Raw genomic sequence first — 12,412 nt, forward strand, 5'->3', positions numbered from 1 at the left:
GAGTGTCAGGAGTGATTTGTGACAGACTAGTACCAGTAAGAGTGAAAGGGAAGGTCTACAAAAAGGTAGTGAGACCAGCTATGTTATATGGGTTGGAAACAGTGGCACTGACAAAAAGGCAGGAGTCAGAGTTGGATGTGGCAGAGTTAAAGATGTTAAGATTTGCACTGGGTGGGACGAGGGTAGACAGGATAAGGAATAAGTATATTAGAGGATCAGCCCAGGTTGGACAGTTTGGAGACAAAGCCAGAGAGGCGAGATTGCATTGGTTTGGACATGGGCTGAGGAAGGATGCTGGGTATATTGGGTAAAGGATGCTAAGGATGAAGCTGCCAGGTAAGAGGAAAAGAGGAAGGCCTAAGATCAGGTTTATGGATGTGGTTAGAGAGGACATGCAGGTGGTTGGTGTGACAGAGCAAGATGCAGAGGACAGGAAGAAATGGAACCAGGTGATCCGCTGTGGCGACCCCTAACCGGGAAAAGCCGAAAGAAGAAGCACTTGTGTGCTACAATAATTGCTACAAGACTTCTGGAAAAGTGCTACAATAATAAGTCAGTAAAAGTACAGGAGAGGAGAAAATCAGCAGCTCTAAGGGAAAAATTGAAGAGCAGACTTTTTGGCCCCACTCAGAAGCCTACAAACAGTCCTGGATACAGCAAATCTGTATCTGGACTTTTTTAGTAAAAAGTGAAGAGACAGAAGATAATGATATAATTCAATATTCAGAAGCTGAAGGGGTGGGCCTTTGCTAAGTTCTCACTATAAACAGTAGAATAAGCTGATGTAATGTGACTGGGGAGGAGTGTCCAGTATCAACTTTATACCAGAGGCAGGCAACTCAAAGCCACCAAGACTTAAGACCACCACAACAACTGGGCGGGTGGGTAGCAAAAAAAATAAAAGTTGTACAGGTTACAGAGATATGCATTAAATAAGAAGTGCAGTAGACAATTTAAAATAAACACTTATCTTTTCCCAATATCACAGCAGGCAGTAGGTCAGTCTTTCTGCAGCTCAGAACAGCTTGAGCAAACAGGTGTATCCGACTTAAAATACTGGCTATTAAAGGCAGAGAAGCAGAAACCAGCCCAATTATCCAATCAACACTTTTGTAATTATTTTGAATATTTTTATCAATATGGCACAGTTTGGGACTTTTCGTTTAATAAGACATTTGTTATGAGCATTCTGAATGCTTAGTTTTATATTTGCAGCAAAAGAAATCATTTAAGCAAGTTTTAGTACCTAGAATTTGTTTATAACATGTTTTGTGAGCTGTTTTAGCAGTAGGAATGATCCACTCCTGTATATTCTTCCAACTTTAACCAGTTGCCTCATGGCTAACTCTGGATCCCATTTTGACACTATGTCACTCTTATGTGCATTAAGAAGACGTTGAGGCTTGGGTGTTTAAGTAGTTTATTGTAAACAAATACATAAGGATGGATGGCAGGAACATTAAACAAACAAACCATCTGACTGACTGACTATATACTTGCATGCTCACACTTTGGCTGCTCACTCAAAAATGGCACTCTTGCTTCCACATGCTCAGGACTTGTATGCATGTGCTGACTCACTAGAAAGCTTCTTAAAGGCATATAACACTCTGAGCTACATCCTTGCATTTTCAATGAATGTGAGCTTCAAGGGAAGAGAAGTTTACTGTCACTCATGCTAAGTCTGTTTTCAATGTGTAATTGGTTTGTTTAGCAAATGGCCATCAGTATTTGTGCTAAAATAAATAATAATAATAAATTTTAAAAGCAGTGTTAGTAGCATGATAGGTAGCATACTCTCCCTCGGTGCAGAAAGCTATAGGTTATACTAACACACCATGTAAATGGATTGCAGACAATGCAGTGCACTTTAAGGGATATCATCATAATTCAGATGTTAAACTGTTAGCCTAGTGGGACAAGCTTTTAAAATTCTTAACTCAAATTCTGACTGTTCATCTCTGTCCAACCTGATCTCCTGGTACACCCCCTCCCCACTCCCTGCACAGCTCCGATAAACACTGACTACAAGTCTATAGACTCAACAAGAACATAGGTAAAATACTCTATAAACACTCCATCTCCCTTATCTGGAACAATCTTCCACTCCAAATCAGAAGCCATACCTACTTAACCCTTCTCTCCCTATACCCACTTCACCACTAAGTCTGAACTATATGACCTTTCCTCTTTCTATAACTTACTACATCTAACTGCTCTCCCTTCTATACTCTCCCTCTAGATCTCTACATCCCTCCTCTACTACTTTTTTCTTCTGCTCCATTTCTTCCTCTGATCTGAGGCCCCTTATACATACACTATTCTCTACTTTTTTACTTCTGCACTAGTTTCATCCTCAGATCTCAGACCCCCTGCACATACACAGTTCTCCTTCTAACCACTAATCCAGTAATATAATGTTTCTTTTCAAAATAATACCCATAACCTTACTTCGCTTACTGCCTATCTCCTAGATTTATTATTGTATTTTTCTTCTTACAACCATATTATTATACTTTATGTATAAAGCTATGTATAATTTCATGGAGTACATTATTTTTTCTTATCCATAGTATTCATGACATTGTTTGGCTCTGTATTACTGTAAACTTGTCTCTACTTGTATGTCTATTTGGGGCTTTTCCCTTCGAGTCTCCACTGAAAAAGGGAAAATTCTGACCCCAGCTGGACCAACCCGGTTAACAAATGTGAAATAAATAAATAAATAAAACTGAGATTCCTCCTGCTTGCATTGATGCTAGGTGCTGAGAGTTCTTTTTGTCCATTTGTCGCACATTATGGGAGGCTGTGTGCTCCACGTTGGAGATGGAAACGTGAGAGCTATTTTACCAGCAGTATGTTGTACAGTATGTTTTTTTTTTCACAAGCAGCTGGGTACTGCATTTCTGACCGTGTATTTTTCCAATAGTATGTATGAATGCCTCTTGCAGTCATTCCTCTCAGTTGCCCTTCGTTTTGCGTGAAGTCCCAGATTTGCGTGATATCTTTACCCTGTTCATCCAAAAGTTTTGATATTCCAGATGGTAAGAGTTTCATTATTGTGCTGAAGATGCATATTGACGTAAAGCATTCTGTTTTATCAACTTTAAGTGAATTGGGGTAGCATTTAAAAAAAAATCCCTGATATTGGATCCTCTTAGTTTTAAAAGGTATGATGGTTAGGTTACCACCTGTCCCTTTTTGCGAGGGACTGTCTCTTTGCAGAGGTGTCCTACGGAAAAAAAAATTAAAATGGCAAATGTCCTGTCCTGGCACTTTAGAACAAAAATACGTACATTTTCTTTACTAGCTGCCCAAAACAGTTATTTTGTATCTAAAACAGTTAAACGTTATATGAACTAGCATAAGCATGTCAAATGCTACAAGAATTTGTTTGTTTGCGTCTTTCGGCTTTTCCCGGTTAGGGGTCGCCACAGCGGAACTCCAGTCCGATCCGCTAATGATTGGCAGTAGATTTTTACGCGCTGACTTGCCGGGCCTAACGCACAACCTTCAACGAAGGAACGCCCATTCACGCATGTCGCCACACAGAAGACGCTCTAACTGAGAACTGAACGGGCAACATCTAACTGTGAGGCGCACACCTCTCAAGTGTACCTCATTACGAGGAACGTACCTCATTTGGGGTCTTAAAAAGTTCTGTTCCTCAAAGTTCCTCAATGTTCCACATTGAAAGATTCTGTCACACATGCAGTGTTAGAATTTTTTAAATGAAATCCATGGTAAATAGAAATGAATCATATTAATTCATTAAAAGATCTTCTTTATATGTAAAACCAGCATATTTTAACCTTCCTATGGCCTTCATAATTGAAGTTGTTAGTAAGCCATTAGCATGTGTTCCACATTTTGCCCATTTGTTCCACATTATGAGGGCTAGTGTTCCTCATTTTCGAGATGGAAGGTTGAGAGCTAGAGGCGACAACGCTGAATGAGCTTTTATTTTGGCAAAAAAGTAAAGTTCTGTCCTTTGCACTGGCTGTGACGTTTTCCTCTGCAAAATCTCAAGTTTCTAGAAAAAATGTCCCACTTTTGGTATTTGAAAGTTGGCAATTAATTGGTGTTCAAACAAGACTTCCCCTCGGATGGATGCCAGATTAAAACTTAGTGATAAAAGCACCACCCACTTTTAAAGGGGTACACTGTGCCATACTTCTGCAATGGTACGCGGACGTGACTACGTCTTTAAATGGCTGTGCCCGTTATTTTATCTTCAGTTTACATTGCTGGAAAGCACTCAACCGCTAGGAAAGTAGCCTGGGAGTCTTAGCACGCATTAACAGAATAGAAAGTCCTTGTTAGTCTTCAGAAGGATTGATAAAGCTGATTGATAACTGTCACTGCATGCCAGCTTGTCTGCAGCCAGAGCCACGTTGCAAGCCTGAAGAATGATCTCAACTTCCACGGCAGCACTTCAGCTCACGGTCAAACTACTTTTACTGCCCTTGTGGTTGCTCAGCTTTCTAGGAATATGGGGCCCGTTTAGCAGTTTATTCTTCCCGTATATCATGAACTGTCTCGCAAAAGAATACAGTGTGAAAATGATCAAACGAAAGCGGGACCTTTTTTTTAACTTGCAAGACTTTCCCAGGCACAATGCCAAGCTAACTGTGCTGGAGATAGGTTGTGGAACAGGTGTCAACTTCCAGTTCTACCCAAAGGGCAGCAGAGTCATCTGTGTGGATCGCAACCGCCACTTCGACAAGTTCCTGAGCGAGAACGCGAAGAAGTACCCCCACCTCCAAGTGGAGAAGGTCGTGAGCCCTGCAGAGGACTTGAACGGAGTGGCCGATGGGTCAGTAGATGCAGTGGTCTGTACCCTGGTCCTCTGTTCTGTGAACAACGTGCAGAAAGTTTTAAATGAGGTTGTCCGTGTGCTGAAACCTGTAAGTATTTTCCCCTACATATTTCTTTCCACCGCAGTTCTATCTGAAGGTCCTTCGTTGGTCAGCCTTTGAAGAAGGTACGACATATTTACTGGACTAGTTATCAATCATGTTTGCCTTCGGTTCACGAATGAACCTGAATATGCTGGTTGAGAGCGAGCTCAGGCCTGTCATGCCCCGCAAATGCCCCCAATTTTTGCTGGGTGGGATTTTTGTGACAAAACAAAGAAATGTGCACTCACGGAGCAATGCTGCACATTGCAGTTACAGAATTATGATATATACTTTTAAATACAACTATACCTTAGTCTCTTAGTGCAAGAAATCTGGACAAGACCCAAAAAAAAAATAATAGAAACAAAGACCACAAAAATAGGGGTAATTAAAAAAAAACATTGTTCCTATATACTTAGGAAATTGATACGAGTATCAGGTTTTGCGTTTGCGTGTATTTTCCAACTGGTATGAAGTATGTAACTCAAACGTCTTATTTCTTTGATTTTAGTCCAAAATGATTTGTTGCCAGAAAACTGCGATTTTTATGAAGAACAGACCAAAATATGATGCAAAAATCTGGACATTTTCCGAAAATCTGGACAGTTGAGTAAGAGTTGTGAGTACAACCACTCTTATTATATCAGCCAAATATGTACTAGAAAGCCTTCCTGCTTTTGGATCTTTGCCCTGATCTTGCTTTTTTCCCACTTTTCTGAGATTTAAAAAAGTTCAGTTACAGGCTTGCTGTTCTTGAACTGTTTGTAAGTTTCTTGGAGGCCATTTTTTGCTTGGGCTAAAGGGAAGGCTCTCTGTTGATCAGTGGCAGTGAAAAACATTGAGCAGCCTGCCTGCCCCTGTGGGAGTGGTTACTGACTTGAAACTGTAGTTTTATTGGCCATTTTGGGTCAATTCCAAACTCCTTCATCTTCCTCTCTTAAAACCCTCTTTTGCGCGGTTTTGTGCATAGCGCAACAGCGGGCAGCGCCGCCTAATTGGGTTTAAACTATTCCTGGCTCCACAAAGTCTGCTCTTCACTTTTTCCCTTAGAACTGCTCTATCTCTCAATTTAAACACCATATTCTCATTCTAAGGCCCTTCACTGGTCAAATTAAATAATCCTACAAGTTAGCACTATTAAACCATAAGCACTACTTACTCTTATACTCTCTACGATTACCCTGTCCTCTATTGGTCCGTCTTAAATTCAGTTTCCCTATATTACTCTAGCATGTCCAAAGGTCAGTCAATGTTTCCTCTCCAGTCCAGCTGGTGAATCTGGGAATTTTGAGGCAATATTACAACTGTCTCATGTACACGGACAACCCTCTCCTCCTCCAAACAGGTTCAAATATATGTGAGAGATGCAGCTATTTAGCCAAACTGGAGGCTGAGTTCTCTTATCTCAAAACTGGTGTAACCAGTCAGGAGGAGAAGGTAACCTCACACAACACGATTCCAGTATCACATAGTCCCACCACATCAGCGAACCAAACACATAAATACACAAAAACATACTCGGAAGCTCTAAATAAAAATCTACCTAAGCAACAGAGACCTCCAAAGCAGACATCCAAGCAAATGCTACCTCAAAACAAAACACGCACAACACATAGCCCACAAAGTCAGTGTGCCAAGCAGCCACAGCCCTTAAGGCTGAATAACACACCTGATACTCTTGTAATAGGTGACTCTATTGTCAGACACACTGACGTCCCGCTCACCAGGCTGAATAAAGAGAAGGTCACGGTGAGCTGCCTGTCGGGTGCTAGGATCCGCCACATAACGCAAGCACTCAGGTCACTCCAAAGCAAATACAAATATGACTCAGTCATTGTACATGCTGGTGTGAATGACCTGAGACGTACCTCCCTGGGCTACATGAAAAGAGACACAGAAGAGCTCTCTGATCATGTAGCCCAGGCTGGTATGACCCTGACCTTGAGCAGCATCTTACCCTCACCTAGAATGATGCCACAGTACAAAGACAAAATGATCGATTTTAACAAATTGGCTAAAATTTTGGTGTCATTCAAAGGGGATCCAGTGTCTGTCAGCCTGGGATGACATGCTCGACAAGCCACGTTGCTTCGCTAGAGACGGCTTGCACCTGTCACCACTGGGCTTTCGGATATTGGCAAAGGCTCTTACCACCCCCATAGTGCCTTTTTCAGGCAAGGCTCAAAAGTCAAACCCACCCCCATAGACAGCACAAGGAACAAGAAACTAAGGGTAATGCTGCTTAACGCCAGAAGTCTTAACCTCAAGATGCACGCACTCAAAGCTCTCCTCAGTATGGAGAACATCGATATCTGTGCAGTGACAGAAACCTGGTTCAAGGCTCCAGAGAGCACCCCAGCACTACCAGGCTATACCTCATATCATGCTTTTCGGCCCCAAAACCCGGACCGTACCACACAAGGAGGAGGAGTTTCCATATTTATCAAGGATATCCACACCTCCAGGTTAGTGGCATTTTACGAAGTATCGGAGACCATCCATGTGCAACTAACAGTGGACAAGACTGCTTTTCAGTTTATAGCATCCTACAGACCACCCTCTCAAAGTCAGGAATCCCACTCGGCTTTCCTGAAAACATTGGAGAACATGAAGATCTCTCCGAACACCATTATATTGGGCGACTTCAACTACCCAAACATTGACTGGGAGCACTACTCAAGCCCCAGCACCTTAGCCCAAAGGTTCCTGGAAATTATAAACTCAAATGCTATGGAACAACTAGTCACCACTCCCACAAGAGGGGACAACATACTAGACCTGATCATTACCAACATGGGGACTCTATGCCCCACACCAGAAGTATATCCCTCATTGGTAAGATCAGACCATAAATTAATTTCACTGGATGTCCACATCCAGACCCCACCCCCAGCCCAGAAAACCACAGTGAAAAACTTCTCAAAAGCGAACTTCTCACTTCTCAAAACTGAAGTAGAATCCTTCAAGGCCCCAGGGCCAGTGGAAACTATGGCCCAAACTGCAGAATCCTACATAAACGCATTCTACGGACATCTCCAGGAATGCATGGATCATGCTATCCCAAACAAAACCAAGACCCAATCATCCAAAGGCAGGCGTCCAAGTCTGGTGGACCCCTGCCATAAATAAACTGTACAACAGAAGGAGGAAGCTACTACATGATAGAGCAAAATCCCTAATAGGGAAGGCATCTCTGATCAGTACTAGCAAAAAATTACGATCCCTCATAAAATCCTCCAAGGCCAGCTTAGAGAGAAAAATTGCACAGGACACCAAAGACAATCATAAGGCTTTTTCAGTTATGTTAGGAACCTGGGATGCAACTCCCAGACTTGTTCTGAGTTGATTCTAAGCGACAAAAATACACTGAACCCACAGACATCCCCAATATCCTGGCCGACAGGTTCAGTGCAAACTTCTCCACCCCCCCCCAAAAAAAAGAGCAAGTATCTATCCCGGCAGAGGGCTGCCTCCCAAACATCTCTGATGCTCAGGTGAAGGCTGCCCTCTCCAAAGCAAAAAACACTGCTTCCATGGGACCAGATGGCATCCCAGGTTGCGTCCTACATGAACTCCAAGAGGAACTAATCCCTCAAATAAAACAGCTATACAATCTCAGTCTCACTACAGGATATGTGCCCACAGAATGGCGTACAGCAACAGTGGTCCCACTCCACAAAGGTGGAGCCTCTACGGACCGTGGAAACTATCGCCCCATAAGCCTGACTAGCTTAGTCTGCAAGGCTATGGAGAGGATCATCATGGAGCTCATAAACAAAGACATTGGGGACCTACAGACACTAGATCCTACCCAGTTCGGCTTTGTCAAGGGCAGATCCTGCCTTTTGAACCTGGTTGACTTCTTCGAAACAGTCACCAAAGCCATAGATGAAGGGAAGGTAGTCTACACAGCCTATCTGGACCTTGCAAAGGCATTTGACACAATACCCCACTCGGGCATCATAGATAAGCTATCCAGCTTAAATATAAACCCCTGTGTCACAAGATGGGTTGCAAACTGGCTCAAAGACAGAACCCACAGAGTGAGAGTTGCTGGAGCCATGTCAGACTCGAAACCGGTCACAAGTGGCGTCCCACAGGGTTCTGTCCTGGGACCACTCTTGTTCGGTATATACTTTTCCGAGGTACAGGCAAACGTGGGAGGACTATGGCTCACCAAGTTCGCAGACAACTGCAAACTGGGCGCCATAATCGACTCTCCAGCTGACACAAACATCCTTCAAAAAGGTCTCACAGAGACAGATAACTGGTGCCAGCGCCATGGTTTAAAGCTAAATAGCAAAAAATGTATAGTCATACCCTTTGGCAAAAACAATGTGCCCACAAATTACCACATAGGCGGAAACTCATTAAGTACAGAGAAAGTTATTAGGGACCTGGGGACCCAAGTTGATAGCAATCTCTCCTTTGAAAACCACATTGCCAAAGTGGTTAGAAAGACCTTCTACATAGCCCACCTCATCACGAAGGGTTTCACATCTAGATCAAGAGAGGTAATCGTGCCCCTTTATTCATCCCTCATCAGGCCCATCATAGAATACAATGCCCCTTTTGGGATGTTCCTTACCCGACACCTGCAGCAATTAGAAAGACCCCAAAAGTATCTCACCAAGAGGATCAAGGGTCTCAAACAGATGCCATATGCTGCTCAGTTAAAAACTCCAGCTCTACTCAGTTGCATACCGCCTACTTCGAGGCGATCTATGCCTGACATACAAAGCTATGTCAAATCCAGAATTAATGGACATGCTCCACCTCAGTAAATCTAAATTCCTTAGAGCCACACGCTCGAGGGACTTGAACCTCAGCACAGAAATAAATAGAACTTGCTGGAGGGACAGGTTCATAACCCAGAGGCTCCCTTCACTCTGGAATAGAATTCCAGTTCATGTGAGGCAGAGCACCTCACTGAATCTGTTCAAGAAGAATCTCGATAGGTGGATGGGGGATCGTAGGTTTGTCCCAGGGATTACTCCCGTGTCACTATTAGACAGAGGCACAGTAAACTAAACCTTAAAAAGGGCACAGTATACTCAAATCAAGGGGTGGCATAAGCCATACAGAATCGGCTAGGCTTATAATTGCCCCAGGGCAGATAGCCTAGTATGAACCTATGATCATTTTTTTAACGTGACATTGATTTCTTGGTGAAAACGTGTAGGGTAAATAGTCTGCTCGTTCGTAGAAGGGCAAAGCTCAGCCTCTAACATATATATTGGGATTGGGAAAAGTCAGAGCTTAAAATATCTTTTGTAAAACACGATTCACATTGCCAGCTTGCAGCAACCTACTAGCATTTTAGGTGCCCTCAGCAAGTTTCAAGTTGGGAGCCCTACTCAGGAGAATATAAACTGTGATCACTTTGTCATACCTCTCAACTGGAAACATCAAAAATCTGGACAAAGGCCCATGAAAAATAGGTACAAATCTGTAAACTGATTAACTTAATATTTGCATACATAATTGTGTAACCCCACCCACACAAACAGAATTCTGGGATACCAACTTTCAAACGCAAACTGAAGAAGACAACCAAAATATGGACCCAGACCCAATAGTAAGTGGTAACCATTTTTTTTTTTTTTTTTTTTTTTTGAAAAGTGCACCAGTGATGTTCCCTGGGAAGGAAGATGATAAATCTTAGGATTTTCTTTTTGGTGACTTGCAGTATGTGGGTTTTGTGGTAAAAGTAGGGCATTTAATGGTAGGCAATATTCTAATCGTAGCAAAAGAGTATTATAGTTTGCTAGGACCTCCAAAAGTCATTCTCCATGGTCTACTGATCAAAGGCGTAGCAAGAGTTTGTGCCACCCGGGGCTGTCTGAGTTTGCCACCCTTTCCCCTCACAAAATCATGGTCAAATGGAGCCCCCCTATACACAGCCTCTACCAGCCTCCTAACCTCTCAGCATAATTCCAAGGCTGAAAACTGCATCAAGGATACTTATAAGCATTGCAAGGCGTAGCTAGAGTTTGTGCCACCCGGGGCTGTCTGAGTTTGCCACCCTTCCCCCCTCACAAAATCATGGTCGAATGGGGCTCCCCTATCCACAGCCTCTGCCAACCTCCTAACCTCTCAGCATAATTCCAAGGCTGAAAATAACTGCATCAAGGATACTTATAAGCATTGCTATGATAAACTTGGAAAGATGTTAGAATAACAGGATTTGCATTAGCATTCATTAAAGTAATCACTACATTCTGCAGAATTCTCACAGTCAACCTCCAAGCCAATGTCTCAGCACAATTCTAGAGGAGGTAAAAACAAAATAAAACAAGACAAAGACATAACATTTGGGGATTTAAAACACTATACTTCTGAACTAAGCAAGATAGTAGGATATCAGATTTTTCCAGTAGCATGCATTGTGTGACTCCACATTTTTGATAAGGAACAGACCAAAAATAAAAGGATTTGCATTAGTATACATTAAAACAACATCAGTGCATTCTGCAACATTCCCACAGCCACTGTCCCCCCCACTACCAATCTTTCAGCACAGGTGTAGACAAAACAAAAATACATTGATGAACATTCTTATGCAAGACTGGCTAGAAACACTACATCAGATATGGGCATTCATTATTACAGACAAGCCTTCCTTTCTCAATCTCTTAGCAGAATTCTGGACAAATGTAAAATAAAATTGTTACAACCACAGCCCCTCACTGCCCCCAATCATCTTAGCACAAGAACTGTGCACAGAAAAGTAATACAGTCCTCTTCCTAGCCCCCCCCCCACTAAAAATTAAGTTAAAAATAAACCCAGCAACTTACCTTTTCTGCAGATGAAAAAAGGCTACTACTAATCCTCTGCTCCCTCCATGACTGTAGACTGATCTGCTGCTTGCTTCTCCTCCTCACAGTCCAGACATTTCAGTCTTTTTAAATTACCCCAAAGAAGCAATCCACTCAGCTGATTGTGAATGATATTATCTACACTGAGGCTGAATATATACTGGCCAATAAATTCAGCTCAAACTTTACCACTCTCCCCTCTATCTATACCACAAGATATACTTGAAACTGTCTCGTCTCTAGCTATCACACAAGACCAAGTCCTAAAAATGCTATCAAAAGCTAAAAACACTATCAATGGGTCCCGACAACATCACTGTATTTATCTTATATAGCATGAAGCACAATTTAGCCAACCCCTAACAGTGTTCAACTTCAGCTTTATTATAGATTTTATACCAACCAAGTGGAGAACAGCTACAGTCATTCCCCTGCATAAGGGAGGACTTATCACAAACCCATGCAGTTACAGACACAAAAGTCTGATCAGCCTCATGTGCAGAACTGTGGAAAGGCTTCTCATGGAACTTAATTGATTGTATTTACATTCCTTTGTTATGCCTGTATTCTGCACTGTACATTTAGATTGTACTTGCATCCTTTGTTATGCCTGTATTCTGCACTGTACATTTTACTGTGATAACCTGTTATACATACTGTTAATAGTTTTTAACTAGCTCATGTTATCCTTA

General features: G+C 42.3%; 1 protein-coding gene across 1 annotated transcript in view; it reads left to right on the forward strand.

The window, feature by feature from the left end:
- Positions 1-4,176: 4,176 nt before the first annotated feature.
- The window catches only part of LOC122811536 (methyltransferase-like protein 7A), a 79,061-nt gene continuing 70,825 nt past the window's right edge, over positions 4,177-12,412 (forward strand). The window contains exon 1 of the mRNA XM_044083434.1: positions 4,177-4,907. Coding sequence (XP_043939369.1) covers positions 4,410-4,907 — 498 coding nt within the window. The 5' untranslated portion in view covers positions 4,177-4,409. The remainder of the gene's footprint in view (positions 4,908-12,412) is intronic.

Source organism: Protopterus annectens, chromosome 9.part0 (assembly GCF_019279795.1).
Source record: "Protopterus annectens isolate FY-2018-M chromosome 9.part0, PAN1.0, whole genome shotgun sequence".
NCBI lineage: Eukaryota > Metazoa > Chordata > Ceratodontiformes > Protopteridae > Protopterus > Protopterus annectens.